This window comes from Chiloscyllium punctatum, chromosome 15 (assembly GCF_047496795.1).
Source record: "Chiloscyllium punctatum isolate Juve2018m chromosome 15, sChiPun1.3, whole genome shotgun sequence".
NCBI lineage: Eukaryota > Metazoa > Chordata > Chondrichthyes > Orectolobiformes > Hemiscylliidae > Chiloscyllium > Chiloscyllium punctatum.
This window is the reverse complement of record NC_092753.1, coordinates 65,676,213-65,692,953: the sequence shown is the minus strand read 5'-3', so window position 1 is coordinate 65,692,953 and position 16,741 is coordinate 65,676,213. Positions and strand designations below refer to the sequence as shown.

The 16,741-nt window shown below is 46.7% G+C and overlaps 1 protein-coding gene across 3 annotated transcripts in view; it reads right to left on the bottom strand.

Annotated features, from left to right (window-relative positions):
* The window catches only part of LOC140486344 (suppressor of tumorigenicity 14 protein homolog), a 136,193-nt gene that overhangs the window by 56,417 nt on the left and 63,035 nt on the right, over positions 1 to 16,741 (bottom strand). For all 3 annotated transcript variants that reach the window (XM_072585346.1, XM_072585348.1, XM_072585347.1), the window contains one exon: positions 6,534 to 6,637. In XM_072585346.1, coding sequence (XP_072441447.1) covers positions 6,534 to 6,637 — 104 coding nt within the window. The remainder of the gene's footprint in view (positions 1 to 6,533; positions 6,638 to 16,741) is intronic.

Here is a 16,741-nt window from a genome sequence, read left to right as displayed (position 1 = left end):
AGGAAACGATTTCACTCAGAAATCCGAATGCCTTGCCTTCTACAGTAAGCTCAAAACTTTTAAAAAGTGCTTGGACAAGCACTTTAAATGTCTTAACATTCAAGGCTACTGGCCAAGTCCTGGAAAGTGGGACTAGTATGGATTTAGAGTAGTTTTTGGCAGTGCAGACTTGATGGGCTAGAAGCTTCTTTTGTACTGTATGATTTTATGAAAATCATCTGATGTGCCTTTTATGCCTTTGCAATGTAGAATATCATAAGCTGTAGTTCCTCTCAAACTTATGCATTAACTTGTTCAGTTTTTCTCTTATTATCTAGTTTGGAACTAAGTTTGTATCTTAAGAATTGTATCCTCTAAGATGTACAAATCTGTGTTCTACTTGGCTCATTATTAAATTGCAGTGAGATCCGTGGTCATAGGTTCATAAATGAGCCAGCAGACAAGAATCCCATGTCAGTCCCTTCTGTACTCTGAGTTAACTGGGAAAGATTTTCTTGTCTGAAGCGGGGACAGAAGTAGACAGTCAGGAGGCTGGAAGAACGCAGCAAGCCAGGCAGTATCAGGAGGTGGAGAAGTCGACATTTTGGGTGTAACCCTTCTTCAGGATTGGGGCTGGGTGTGGGGGGGAGCTGCAGGAAAAGGGGGTGGCGGGGGCAGGGTGGTGAAGTGGGGATAGATGTGAACAGGTACAGGGTACAACCTGGTTGGGCAATGGGAGTAATAAATCTGGTATGTGGACAGAAGTAATGTATCACCCATGATTTAGTGGGCCTGGCCACCATGCGTCCTACTGTGACAGGCTACAAAACATCCAAAACCAAAAATGAGTTTACTAGAATAAGGGAATTATACTTCCATTACTTCAGTTAGAATAGGCATCTGAATATTTGCATAAATATATGTATTAGTTATAGATTGGACCATAAGAAAGTTTAATATTGGCCTGGATTTTATGCTTCAGATGGCCAATATCAAAAGCAAAAGTATCCAAGTAATGCATTCCATTAATATCTGGCCTGATCTCCCTTTATTTTTTTTCATGTTACATAATTTCATGGACAGTTTGTTTTGCTAGTACAAAGTCATCAAATTTGAATTGCATTTGCAACTTTCATCTTCCATGTTTGAGACAAAATTGCCTAATTCATAGACAATAGACAATAAGACAATACGTGCAGGAGTAGGCCATTCTGCCCTTCAAGCCTGCACCACCATTCAATATGATCATGGCTGATCATCCTTAATCAGTATCCTGTTCCTGCCTTATCTCCATAACCCTTGATTCCACTATCCTTGAGAGCTCTATCTTAAATGAATCCAGAGACTGGGCCTCCATTGCCCTCTGGGGCAGAGCATTCCACACAGCCACCACTCTCTGGGTGAAGAAGTTTCTCCTCATCTCTGTCCTAAATGGTCTACCCCGTATTTTTAAGCTGTGTCCTCTGGTTCGGCACTCACCCATCAGCGGAAACATGTTTCCTGCCTCCAGAGTGTCCAATCCTTTAATAATCTTATATGTCTCAATCAGATCCCCTCTCAGTCTTCTAAACTCAAGGGGATACAAGCCCAGTCGCTCCAGTCTTTCAGCGTAAGGTAGTCCCGCCATTCTAAGAATTGACCTTGTGAACCTACGCTGCACTCCCTCAATAGCCAGAATGTCTTTCCTCAAATTTGGAGACCAGAACTGCACACAATACTCCAGGTGTGGTCTCACCAGGGCCCTGTACAGCTGCAGAAGAACCTCTTAGCTTCTATACTCAATCCCTCCAGCATGCTATTAGTCTTCTTCACTACCTGCTGTACCTGCATGTTTACCTTCACTGACTGGTGTACAAGAACACCCAGATCTTTTTGTACTGCCCCTTTACCTAAATTGATTTCATTTAGGTAGTAATCTGCCTTCTTGTTCTTGCCACCAAAGTGGATAACCATACATTTATCCATATTAAACTGCATCTGCCATGCATCTGCCCACTCACCTAACCTGTCAAGGTCACCCTGTAATCTCCTAACATCCTCCTCACATTTCACCCTGCCACCCAGCTTAGTATCATTAGCAAATTTGCTAATGTTATTACTAATACCATCTTCTATATCATTTATATATATTGTAAAAAGCTGCGATCCCAGCACTGATCCCTGCGGTACCCCATTGGTCACTGCATGTCATTCCGAAATGGAGCCGTGTATCACTACTCTTTGTTTCTTGTCAGCCAACCAACTTTCAATCCAAGTTAGTACTTTGCCCCCAATACCATGCACCCTAATTTTGCTCACTAACCTCCTATGTGGGACTTTATCAAAAGCATGAAACTCATTGGTTTGTTCAGATACAGCAAAACAATTACTGGTGCACTTGTACTGATGGCATCAAAATTGACATGATATTACAAGGTAGTCAATGACGAATGATGTTTATCAGTTGAGGTATCTGTGTCTCAATACACATTGTGACTGTTGTGTAGCTCCAAATCTGTCCATGATGTGCATGGTGGTATGGTGTTAAGCAGATGAGGATAACTTTTACTACATGGTGAATCTATCACTGGCCCATGCCTTTATAAATATGGAGTAATGCACTAACAGTAATTGAAGTGGATGAACAAAGGTAATGAACAAACCAATGGGTTTCATGCCAAGGGCTCTGAACAAAATATGAAACAACCAATAAAACGCACCATGATGCAGAAAGATTAAATACAGCCAAGGAATTATTTTATTTCCACATTTTGTTGTAATATGAGTTAGCATTGACGCTGGATGTAAACATTCTATGGCTTTATTCTATCCTGAATTTCAGTATGTGTTTTGTGCTTTTATGAATCAGTAGAGGGGCATACATCAGGGTCTCACAATGAAATCCAGAATGTTATTGTGCATGGAGTTTCAATAATATTTAACTTGCTTCTAGTTGGTTTCTATGGAACCTAGGCTATCTCCTAAATTTAAAACATCCCTCTGTGCTAACAAATATCCCTTCCTTCTCTCTCAGATCCTAGAAAAGGCAGTGGTGCGTAGCAAAGCAGCTAATACTTTCCCAGAGAACACAACATTCCATTAAGCTTTTCTGGAATTACTAGACAATAATGGGACATGCAAGGTGACCTGCAAAAGCAAGTGAGAAGGGGTTGAGATATAACTGGGTGCTTCAGATTGTCAGCAGACAGAAAAGTGTTGAATGCCCACAAATGCAGAATGGAAGCAGAGCTTGTATGGATGGTTCAATACATTGGTAGCTGACATATTGTACATTGCTGGTGTGTTTGCAGAACTGGGAATTTGATTTGCAGATGTGTTGTCCCCTTTCTAGGTGATGTCTTCAGTGCTTTGGAGCTTCCTGTGAAGTGCTGCTGTACTGTGTCCTCTGGAATTTATTTAGGTTTGTTCCTGCTGCTTCTGGTTGTTCATTGCAGTGGTCAGTGTACTGGGTCTAGGTCAATGTGTTTATTGGTGGAATCCATGGATGAGTGCCATGCATGGACTCCATCAATAAACATGTTGACCTAGATAGACCCAGTATAATGACCATTGCAGCGAGCAACAGGAAGCAGCAGGAACGAAACCAAATAAATTCCAGAAGACACAGTCGCTTCACAGGAGGCTCCAAAGCACTGAGGATGTTACCAGGACAGGGGACAACATGTCTGCAAGTCAGTTTCCTAGCTCGGAAAACATACCCACAACTGTGGCAACCAGCACCTTAGCTACAAATCTTTACACAAATATTGCACAGTGGCAAAAATGCTGTCACACACATTGCACATGAAAGGGTCAAAGAATAAATAAAAGATTATTCTTCATGCAGTATTGTGTACAAAAAATGACCAGATTTCCAAGTGTATTTTGTGATGGTCACAGCTACACAGAATATAAAGGAGAATTTGATTATCATCACATCAAACTTTTGGTCAATACAAGAAACTAGAGAATTAAATTTTGACTCACGATCAATGCTCCCTCTAAGTTCCACAGGCATAGGATGCAGAATGGAGCAGACAAGGATAAACAGGCCATACCAAGATTCTAAATGCTGTTTAAATTTGCAGGCACTAATTAATTCTTATTTGAGTAGTTTCAAATGGAACAGAACACTCAAGGTTCCTCTGACGGCACCATTTAAATTCAGTACCTCTAGCATCTAGATGGTCAAGAACAGCAGATACATGGGAACACCATTATTTGCAAGTTTTTCTCCAAGCTATTTACCATCCTAACTTGGAATATAAAGCCGTTTCTTCATTTTCACTGCAAATTCTGGAACTCTCTCAAACTGCACAGCGACTGTATCTACACAAGATGGGTTGCAGCAGTTCAATGAATGGCAGGACACTTTTGGAAGCTCAGAGGAACTGCAGGATCCTGGGGTGTTTGTCCATGGATCCATGAAGGTCACGCTAATAGAATGTTTAAGAAGGCATATAGGCCATTTGCCTTTATCAGTTGTGGCCTAGATTATTTGTGCAGGGAGATTATATTGGAGCTGTACAAAATATGATCACAGCTGGACTAATATTTGCATTTCTGGTTGCCATACTATAGGAAGGATGTAATTACATTGGATGGGGTGCAGAGGTAATTCACCAGTATGTTGCCTGCATTGGTGCAGTTTAGCTATGAAGAGAAGCTAGATAAAGTTGGGTTGTGATTTTGAAGCAGGGAAAACTGAAGGAGGACCTGACTGAGGTGTACAAGATTATAAGGGGCTTGGACAAGGTGGATAGGAAGCAGTTTTTATCCCTTTAGTTGAAGGGTGAATAATAAGGGAGCATAATTTTAAGGTGAAGGGTAGGAGGTTTAAAGGGGATTTGAGGAAAGAAAATTCTTCATCCAAACAGTGGTAGGAATCTCCAATGCACTGCTTAGGAGGGTAGTAGAGGCAGAAAATCTCAGAATCCTTCAAAAGTTCTTGGATGAGCCCATGAAATATAATAATTATCAATGTTTTCGGCCACACGCTGGAAATTAGGATTAGTGAACATATGTCAGACTCGGTGGGTTAAGGGACTCTTCTGTGCTATGTGACTCTATGACTTTAGGGCAACTCACCATCACCTTCTCAAAGGTAATTAAAAATGGCCTATTAATTCTGGGCCAGTCACAAAGGCCACATTGCCTAAATGAATTTAAAAAACCATCAGCAAACATCCCCACTTCTGATTTATGTTGTAGAGGTGGTCACCAATAAAAACCTTAACACTATACAGGATGAAACAGGTCCACATTCATCACGGTAAACCTTCACTCCAACACTGAGACAATATGGTTGCAGAGCATGCTATTTACAAGATACACTATAGCAACTTACCAGAGGTGATGACTCCCACCACCACCATCCCCACCAGTTCAACTAAAAAGCCAGTCAGAGGCTGACCAGGAAAGGAGAAGGCTGCCCTGCAGAAATTACATGCAGTACTGACTGGTTGAGAATGGATTTTCATACCTCACTTGACTGGGAGCAATGCCCACCCGCTAGAGCTGCCAGCTTATCTGATTGACTGGCAGCTGCAGCATCAGAACTTGATAGTGAGTGCTACCAGTACAGCAGTCATGATTTCAAGAGTTAGGAATGACAGGGACATATAGAGCAGGGGAGGATTTGCCCACCTAAGAGAGGAGATTGAGGCGGTGGATTTTTAATTATGATCATGTAAGATTTACAAGGATGTTGCCAGGGTTGGAGGATTTGAGCTATAGGGAGAGGCTGAACAGGCTGGGGCTGTTTTCCCTGGAGCGTAGGAGGCTGAGGGGTGACCTTATAGAGGTTTACAAAATTATGAGGGGCATGGTTAGGGTAAATAGGCAAAGTCTTTTCCCTGGGCTCGGGGAGTCAGAACTAGAGGGCATAAGTTTAGGGTGAGAGGGGAAAGATATAAAAGAGATCTAAGGGGCAACTTTTTCACACAGAGGGTGGTATGTGTGTGGAATGAACTGCCAGAGGAAGTGATGGAGGCTGGTACAATGGCAACATTTAAAAGGCATTTGGATGGGTATATGAATAGGAAGGGTTTGGAGGGATATGGGCCAGGTGCTGGCAGGTGGGACTAGATTGGGTTGGGATATCTGGTCGGCATGGACAGGTTGGACTGAAGGGTCTGTTTCCATGCTATACATCTCTATAACTCTATGACGCTATGCAGGAAGGATGTGGGTGGCACTATCTTTTCAGGGGGCAATCCCAATGTGTAAAGGGCCTTCTCCAAAGACAGTACTCCCACCTTTCCCACCTGTCTTTTTAAAACTTTAAAATAACAAATGGGCAGCCCACTCCTGTCCAATTGATATTTAAATATTTATTTACATATAGTGACTAGGCTGCTTATTTTAGCACCTTCCCACTGTCTGCATTAAGGGGATGAGCTCAGGGTAGATGGGTAGGTGGTGGGCTCGAAATGTCATCTACTTTACATGCCCCCACACCAAAAACACAACTGGCAGGAGCATGTATTATCCAGCCTTAGATCAGACTTGGAACAGGCATGTTCAGCAAATGATTTAATAAATGGATTGTTGAACTGACTGTTATGCTCCCATACCGTTTACCATCAATAGAAATCCAGTCTTTCTCACAGTTTGGCTGTAAGCCTTCCAGTCTCAGGGTTGGAAACTGGATTCGCAATCTCAGCTTTGGGTTCGGTACCTAAGCACGAAACAGAAATTGTAGAAAGTAGTTAATTCAAAATTATTGAATTAATGTGCATAGTCTGTATTTCAATATTAAAGTAAATGTACTCAAGTGATGCAAGTCTAAAGGTCCCATTAGTCTATACTTACTATGATACATGTACATCAGTGGGATTGGTCTGATTTCAGATATTATTTCCCTTTTAATATTCAAGTTGCTGCTGGCAAGTAGCTCCTTCTGAGAGTTGAGCTTTGTGTTGCTATATCTGTTCTGAATCTATCTCATTTAACACGATAGTGGTGCCACATAGCACAGAATCACAAATTGTTACGATGCAGAAGGCGACTATTTGGCCCATCATGACTGTATCAGCTCTTCAAATGAGCATTGTGTGTTAATGCCATTCTCCTGCCTTTTCTGCACAACCCTGCACATTAATTCCTGTTTAAATTATTATTGCCCTCTTCAATGCCTAAACTGAAACTGCCTGCACCACACTTCCAGGCAATACATTAAAATATCTGAAATACTCAGTGTCACATGTCACATGCATTTGCATTTCTTGCAGTTGCAGGGGAAGGTCCCGGGAGTGGAGGTTGGGTTGGTGGATCTGACGAGGGAGTCGCGGAGGGAGTGGTCTTTCCAGAACGCGGATAGGGGAGGGGAGGGAAATATATCCTTGGTGGTGGGGTCTGTTTGGAGGTGGCGGAAATGACGAAGGATGATATGATGTATCTGGAGGTTGGTGGGGTGGTAGGTGAGGACCAGTGGGGTTCTGTCCTGGTGGCGATTGGAGGAGCGGGGTTCAGAAACTTGCACCCCGCACCCCACACCTCCCCCCTCACTTCCTTCCAAGGCCCCAAGGGATCCTTCCATATCCGTCACAAATTCACCTGCACCTCCACACACATCATTTACTGCATCCGCTGCACCCGATGTGGCCTCCTCTACATTGGGGAGACAGGCTGCTTATTTGCAGAACGTTTCAGAGAACACCTCTGGGACACCCAGACCAACCAACCCAACCACCCCATGGCTTAACACTTTAACTCCCCCTCCCACTCCGCCAAGGACACGCAGGTCGTTGGCCTCCTCCATCGCCAGACCATGGCAACATGACGCCTGGAGGAAGAGCGCCTCATCTTCCGCTGAGGAACCCTCCAACCATAAGGGGTGAATGCAGATTTCTCCAGCTTTCTCATTTCCCCTCCCCCCACCTTATCTCAGTCCCAACCCTCGGACTCAGCACCGCCTTCTTGACCTGCAATCTTCTTCCCGACCTCTCCGACCCACTCCCTCTCCGGCCTATCACCACACCTTAACCTCCTTCCACCTATCGCATTCCCAACGCCCTTCCCCCAAGTCCCTCCTCCCTACTTTTATCTTAGCCTGCTTGGCACACCTTCCTCATTCCTGAAGAAGGGCTTATGCCCGAAACGTCGATTCTCCGGCTCCTTGGATGCTGCCTGACCTGCTGCGCTTTTCCAGCAACACATTTTTCAGCTCTGATCTCCAGCATCTGCAGTCCTCACATTCTCCTAGTGGGAATTGAGGTGTCAAGGGCACTAGGAGTTGTGAAGCACAAGTGGCAAAGTCAGGTAATGTTGGACTCTCTAGGGGCGAGCACACAGTGTCTAGTTAGAGCCTGGTCAAAGGTTGGGTACTGTCTGTTATTGTGTTTTAAACTGAAGTAGTGAGGAAAAGGAGCCGATCACTCTGACCAAGAGCCAAACTCCAATGGAGCAGCATGTTACCGAGGTGGGAAGCGTGGACACTGAGAGTAACCGTGATACCCTGTCAGTCAGTAGCAGAACGACAGAGCTTGAATAGTGGCAGTGGCCAGGAGGGTTAAAAAGTCCCCCTGGTAGAGAGCACACCAGGCTAGAGGTAGGTTTCTGGGCCTATCAGGCGGTGTTGGAACAGCAGAGGTGACTGGGAAGGTAGAGGATTCCCGGTAGAGAACAGACTCCATTGAACCAACATTCCCAACCGACTGGTAGGTACTGACTAGTAATGGTAGCTGGGAGGGTAGAGAAGTTGATTGATGACAGCATCACCGCCACCTCGTGTTCCCGTGAGGAGGTTGAGCAGTTCATCAACTTCACCAACACATTCCACACCGACCTTAAATTCACCTGGAGCATCTCTGACACCTCCCTCCCCTTCCTGGACCTCTCCATTTCCATTAATGATGACCGACTTGACACTGACATTTTTTACAAACCCACCGACTCCCACAGCTACTTGGATTACACCTCTTCCCACCCTACCTCCTGCAAAAATGCTATCCTGTATTCCCAATTCCTCTGCCTCCGCCGGATCTGCTCCCAGGAGGGCCAGTTCCACCACAGAACACACCAGATGGCCTCCTTCTTTAAAGACAGCAATTTCCCTTTCCAACTGGTCGAAGATGCTCTCCAACGCATGTCATCCAGTTCCCGCACCTCCACCCTCAAACCCTACCCCTCCAACCGTAAAAAGGACAGAACCCCCCCGGTCCTCACTTTCCACCCTACCTACCTTTGCATAAACTGCATCATCCGTCGACATTTTCGCCACCTCCAAACGGACCCTGCCACCAGGGATATATTTCCCTCCCCACCGCTTTCTGCTTTCCACAAAGACTGTTCCCTCTGTGACCACCTAATCAGGTCCACGCGCCCCCAACAACCTACCCTCCCGTTCTGGCACCTTCCCCTGCCACCACAGGAATTGCAAAACCTGCACCCACACCTCTGCCCTCACCTCCATCCAAGGCCTCACCCAAGGAGCCTTCCACATCCATCAAAGTTTCACCTGCACATTCACCAATGTCATTTATTGTATCCGTTGCTCCTGATGCGGTCTCCTCTACATTGGGGAGACTGGACACCTTCTCACACAGCACTTTAGGGAACATCTTCGGGACACCCACATCTATCAACCCCACCGCCCCGTGGCCCAACATTTCAACTCCCCCTCCCACTCTGCCAAGGACATGCAGGTGCTGGGCCTCCTCCACCACCATTCCCTCACCACCCGACACCTGGAGGAAGAATGCCTCATCTTCCGCCTCGGAACACTTCAACCCCAGGGCATCAATGTGGACTTCACCAGTTTCCTTATTTCCTCTCCTCCCACCTTACCCCAGTTCCAACCTTCCAGCTCAGCACCATCCTCATGACCTGTCCTACCTGCCAATCTCCCTTCCCACCTATCCGCTCCACCCCTCTCTGACCTATCACATTCATCCCCACCCCCATCCACCTTTTGTACTCTTGGCTACCATCTCCCCAGCTCCATCCCCCTTTCATTTATCTCTCCACCCTGGAGTCTCCCTGCCTCCAGTCCTGATGAAGGGCTTTTGCTTGAAACGTCAATTTTCCTGCTCTTTAGATGCTGCCTCACTGGCTGTGCTTTTCCAGCACTATTCTAATCTAAACTCTGATTTCCAGTATCTGCAGTCCTCACTTTTGCCAGGAGGGTAGCGAAGTCCCACCTGTAGAGAGCACACCTTGCTAGAAGGCTGCTATGGCCTTACGGACAGTGTTGGGACAGTATTAGTGGCCGGGGGTAGAGAAGTCCCACTGGTTAAGGACACTTTACTGTTGGTTATTTCCAGGGGTACACAATCTGCGGGACGGCAGATCAGGATTTTAATGGGGATACAGCAGGTTCCTTTATTGAGAAATACAAGACAGGCAGACTAGCGCTGACTGAACTGATGAAGAAAGATGGCTGGGACCCATCCCAGACATTAGTACAGCAGTGGAACTGGATTGACAAAGAAAAGCGAAATAAAATTAAAAAGATAGGGGTAATGTTAGTGTACCAATTAGCAGGCCTAACTAAACAAGCAGGCAAAGAAAAGGCCAAGAAAAAATTAAGGAGCTGGAGGATAGGATAAAGATAAAGAACAAAGATTAGAAAAAGTACAGGAGGAAAGGGAGACTGACTCTCTCCCATTCTACGAAACTGTACAGCAGGGACCAACTGCTCCCTCAGCAGAGCAGAAGGTGCAAGAATATAATCTCTCGTCAGTCACTAGAGGGTGACAGAGTTGAAGCCCAAAGCAAACTATAAACCCTTTACCTTGAGAGAAAGGCAACTGATCATGGCCTCCCTGGGCAAGTTACAGTCCCAAAGTGCAAACAAGAGGTTCTGCATATAACTAGACAGTATATGGGTAGAGCAACAACTGTACTTGTGGGATTTACACCAGCTGGTCTGGGCAGCCTGCCCAACGGACAAATGGAGACAGATAGATGGTGGACCCGATATCACAGCAGCCCGAGACTATAGGGGAGGACGGTCGACATAGCGGAACCGCAGGACTACCAGAGTCTGCAGAGCTGACAACCAGCTGCTCCCATTCGTAAGGGTAAGGATTGAAGGGAGAATTTATGTGCCTGAAGTAGTTGGAGGTAGAAAGTGTGAGTTGTTGGTAGACACAGAAGTGGCCGAATCTATCACCAACTTACCTTTACCCCACACAAATAAAATGATCCACCTTACCAGGGTAGGCGGGGATAAGACATCCTTCATCAGGAATAAAGGCAGTGAACCTGATGCGTGGAGAGATAAGCTAGAGGAGGATAGGGGTGGAGAGAAAGTAGCATAGAGTACAATGGGTGAGTGGGGGAGGGGATGAAGGCGATAGGTCAAGGAGGAGAGGGTGGAGTGGATAGGTGGTAAAGAAGATAGGCAGGTAGGACAAGTCCAGACATGTTATGGGGACAGTTACTGAGCTGGAAGTTTAGAACTAGGGTGAGGTGGGGGAAGGGGAAATGAGGAAACTGTTGAAGTCCACATTGATGCCCTGGGGTTGAAGTGTTCCGAGGCGGAAGATGAGGCGTTCTTCCTCCAGGCGTCTGGTGGTGAGGGAGCGGCGGTGAAGGAGGCCCAGGACCTCCATGTCCTCAGCAGAGTGGAAGGGGGAGTTGAAATGTTGGGCCACGGGGCGGTGTGGTTGATTGGTACGGGTGTCCTGGAGATGTTCCCTAAAGCACTCTGCTAGGAGGCGCCCAGTCTCCCCAATGTAGAGGAGACCGCGTCGGGAGCAACGGATACAATAAATGATATTAGTGGATGTGCAAGTAAAACTTTGATGGATGTGGAAGGCTCCTTTAGGGCCTTGGATAGAGGTGAGGGAGGAGGTGTGGGCGCAGGTTTTACAGTTCCTGCGGTGGCAGGGGAAAGTGCCAGGATTGGAGGGTGGGTTGTTTGGGGGCGTGGACCTGACCAGGTAGTCGCGGAGGGAACGGTCTTTGTGGAAGGCGGAAAGGGGTGGGGAGGGAAATATATCCCTGGTCGTGGGGTCTGTTTGGAGGTGGCGCAAATGTCGGCGGATGATTTGGTTTATGCGAAGGTTGGTAGGGTGTAAGGTGAGCACCAGGGGCGTTCTATCCTTGTTATGGTTGGAGGGGTGGGGTCTGAGGGCGGAGGTGCGGGATGTAGACGAGATGCGTTGGAGGGCATCTTTAACCTACTTGCACATCCACTAATATCATTTATTGTATCCGTTGCTCCCGACACGGTCTCCTCTACATTGGGGAGACTGGGCGCTTCCTAGCAGAGCGCTTTAGGGAACATCTCCAGGACACCCACACCAATCAACCACACCGCCCCGTGGCCCAACATTTCAACTCCCCCTTCCACTCTGCCGAGGACATGGAGGTCCTGGGCCTCCTTCACCACTGCTCCCTCACCACTAGACGCCTGGAGGAAGAACGCCTCATCTTCTGCCTCGGAACACTTCAACCCCAGGGCATCAATGTGGACTTCAACAGTTTCCTCATTTCCCCTTCCCCCACCTCACCCTAGTTCTAAACTTCCAGCTCAGTAACTGTCCCCATAACTTGCCCGGACTTGTCCTACCTGCCTATCTCCTTTTCCACCTATCCACTCCACCCTCTCCTCCTTGACCTATCACCGTCATCCCCTCCCCCACTCACCCATTGTACTCTATGCTACTTTCTCCCCACCCCGACCCTCCTCTAGCTTATCTCTCCACACTTCAGGCTCACTGCCTTTATTCCTGATGAAGGGCTTTTGCCCGAAACGTCGATTTCGAAGCTATTTGGATGCTGCCTGAACTGCTGTGCTCTTCCAGCACTAATAATCCAGAATCTGGTTTCTAGCATCTGCAGTCATTGTTTTTACCTCGGGGATAAGACACCCACTTACTTAATCGAGACTACCCTCGTGGAAATCAATAACATATATATCCCTATGAGATTTTATGTGTGCCAAAATAATGAAGGCAGCATAATGGGTAACTATCTCATGAAGGATATGAAGTCTTGATTGACTGTGCAAAAGGAAAATTGATCTGGCCAAATCAGGACGGTCGAAAGACTGAGATTGGGAAACTTACAAGTCACCTCGAGACTATTAAAGTAGCTGCAGCCACCAGTAGAGACTGGAACCTTGAAAAGGGTGAATTCAGAGCCATCGTTCTTCGAGGCAAGGGCAGAGACAAAGCTAGACAGGTTTAGTCGAGATGGACCCTATCATGGTGCCCAGACCAGAGCATAAGCCCCACCAGCAATACCAATCAAGCCTGAAGCAGAGAAAGCATTCAAGGAGATAGTTAAAAGACTAGTAAAACAGGGAGTCCTGAGGGAAACCACAAGTAGAACCAATTCCCCAACGTGGTCAATCATAAAACCTGATGGGAGCTACAGACTCACCACTGTCTCCATGGTGCGAAACAAGGTCACCCCCAAATTGCATCCCACTGTAGCAGACCTTCCCCAATTCTAAATGGATTGCCCCCTGATCACAAAATCTTCACATAATTAGACATAGCTAATGGATTCTGATCCATCCCACTACACTCCGGATCCCAGAATAAATTCACCTTCAAAGTAAGGGACAGGGACGACACATGGACTTGCCTGCCACAGGGATTCCACAACAGTCCCACTATTTTTCATCGAAGTGATGAGCGACATCCTCAGCAAAACAGATTTACCAGAAGGGAGCACTGCCCTACAATATGTGGACGATATCCTGATTGCTTCAGAGTCCGAATCAGGACACCAGGAAGCTTTTATACCTCGTGTTGCATGAGTTGGCAGCTGCAGGGTTAAAGGTCAGCCCCGCAAAAGCACAAACTGAACATGCACAAGTCCTATACCTGGGACACTTTATATCCCAGGGACTCAAGGAAATGTCAAGCGACCGAAAGAAGGCAATTCAGCAAATGCCATAATCCTGTTACTGTAAGGGGAGTCAGAAAGGTCTTGGGGCTATTTAACAATAGCCGGAGCTTTATACCAGAGTTCGCAAAATTGGCTGAACTGATTCAAAAATTAAACAAAGGGGGCAAGCCCGCCTTGGAACCTTTGACCTGGGGACCAGAACAGGGAGAGGTTTACAGTGTGCTAAAAACTCAGTTAATATCGCGCTCCGCCCCACGTCCAGGCTAGGGCTGCCAGATCCCAGTAAAGACTTCCACATATATTGTAATAATGAGGAAGGATTTTACTCCACAGTGGTCACACAGGACCACAGTGGCAGGAGAAGACCTGTATTATTCTATCATGGAAGGGCCAGTAGCCCCCAGGCTGCCCAGATGCATAGTGGTCTTAGGCTGTACTGCTTGGGCCGTGAGGGTCAGCGAACCCACAGTAATGACATAGAATGTCATCCTCCATACCAAAAACACCCTGGTGGAAATGTTAAACACCAGGAAGCTGAGGGCTGTCTCCAATATGAGAAGGGGAACGTGGGAGGAAGTTCTCCTCCCACCAAGTCAGTCTGTGGTAATAGTTAGGGATACGGAAGAAAGCCCAGCCAAGGGAATTCCAGACACAAGGGAACCGCACAATTGTGGAGCTATTGATGGGGATGAAGATAGGGGTAGGATAAAGGATACCCCCCTAGACACAGCCGAGGAGACCCTCTTCATGGATGGGTCACGGAAATATATAGCGGGGTCGCCCCGGAAAGGATGAGCAGTGGTAAACAATAAACTAGAGACCGTTATATCAGGAAGAATTGACGGAAGTCAGTCCGCACAAGTAGCAGAGATAGTAGTGCTAACCAAAGCACTTGAGCTGTCAAGGGGGGAATTGTGAACATTTCTACAGACAGCCAAGATGCCTTCGGAGTTGTACATGACTACGTGGTTGCATGGGGGAGAAGAGGGTTCACCAACACTAGGGGAGCCCCCATCAAACACCAGTTAAGAATCCAAACACTGCTGAGCGCCAGTGAACAGCCAAATGAGGCTGCAGTAATAAAAATCAACAGGGCACCAAAAGGAGCCAGGGAAAGATAATCCAGGCTGGCTGAAACTTAAAGGCAACCAGCCGCAGACCGAGCAGCCCAGCGAGCCTTAGAGCAGGAAACCATTGATGAGGTTCCAATAGCAATAATAGAACTAGCAGCAGATGCTATTCACATACAGCTGCTGCAAAAGGATATCCCGCATGAAAAGAGAGAGATGGAAAAAGCAGAGAGCACACAAAGGGGAGGACGGTGTCTGGAAGCAAGCGGACAAGGTGGCAGCACCGTTATGCATGCAAAACACCTTGCTCGAGCTGCACCATGGGCTCTCTCATACAGGCAGGGAAGCTATGATAGCAAGTCTAGGGAGAGAGAGGTGGTGGAAGGGAATCGCAAGCGATATAACCAAACACTGCCGCAGATGCGTGGTTTGCGCACAGCACAACCCAGGTAGGCCCATAAAAGTTAGGATATGACACCAACCAAAGCCAAAGGGATCCTGGGAACACCTCCAAATGGATTTCACAGGGCCACTGCCACCTTCCCGTGGAAAACTTACTGCCTGCTTATCATAGACCGGTTCACCCGATGGGTAGAGGCATTCCCCACCAAAAAGTGTACCACTACCACTGTAGCCAGGATTCTAGCAGAGGAAGTAATCCTGAGGTGGGGGGTACCCCTACTTATCGACTCCGATCAAGGGGCACATTTCACAGGCAAAGTTATGAAAACAGTATGCCAGCTACTAGGGATAAGACAAAAATTTCATATCCCCTATCACGCCCAGAGCTCAGGGATAGTAGGGAGAATGAACAGAACCCTTAAAAATGTTTTAGCTAAGGCCATACAGACATAGGAAGGACATGGACCGAAGTGCTGCCAGCCATATTAATGAAATTAAGAGCCACCACGAATCAGGCAACCGGACTAATACCATATGAATTAATGACTGGGCGAGCAATGCAATTACCAGAGAACATTATAACAGGGAGGTGCAATGTAGGTCCTCTAAAAGACAAACTCTGGACATATGTTCTGGTATTAACCACCCAACTAAAAGGGATGCATAAATTGGTAACTGAGAGACAAAGCAAAAGGACAAGGCAGGTGAACTCAAAACCTTCCCTGAGGTCCCAGCAGCTGGAAGCCGCATCCTCATATGAACCCTGCCTGACAAATCAGGCTTTACCTCAAAATAAAATGGGCCGTACGAAGTTACAATCAATGGTGACACCTGTGCCTGTATGGACATAAGGGGAAAAGGCACATGGAAGCACCGGACCCAACTCAAACCATATAAGGACTCCTATGAACAAAGTAATATGACTGACCATCCCCCAGGCACAGACAGGAATTATGAGCAAGGCAGTGACCAAGGGGAGAGCACCGATACCACAACCAAGCAAACCACCCAGAGGCACGGATAAAACTGCTGACAAGACACAGAAATCACTTACTGTTGCAGATTTCTGGGTACCATTGTGGAAAAAAAGGGACACTGACTATTAACCTCATTTAAGCTTAATCATGTACATACTTGAGTATATACTACTGTTTCTAAATATTGCAATGGCCGGAGGCCTGTCGGGATTTGAGGATAACCTCTTTTATAAAACCCATCTAAATTTACATGGGAACTAAACTGTCTGTTAGCCACTGGCACGATCAGTCGAATCCTTATTTGTGGCCACCCCTGTGTGAACCCCTCATGACTTATACATAATAGTACCTCGGGCATGACATATAAGGGACAGCTAGGAAAATACAAAAGGGGACTCCCAATTGTGTGCAATTGGTCAAGTCCACTGGCCCATGAGCTCGGGCACCCCACAGGGGGAGGGAAAGACCTATTTAAACATCGCTGATTACCCATTCTGTTTCACAGGCCAGGGTTGGGATGTGTTT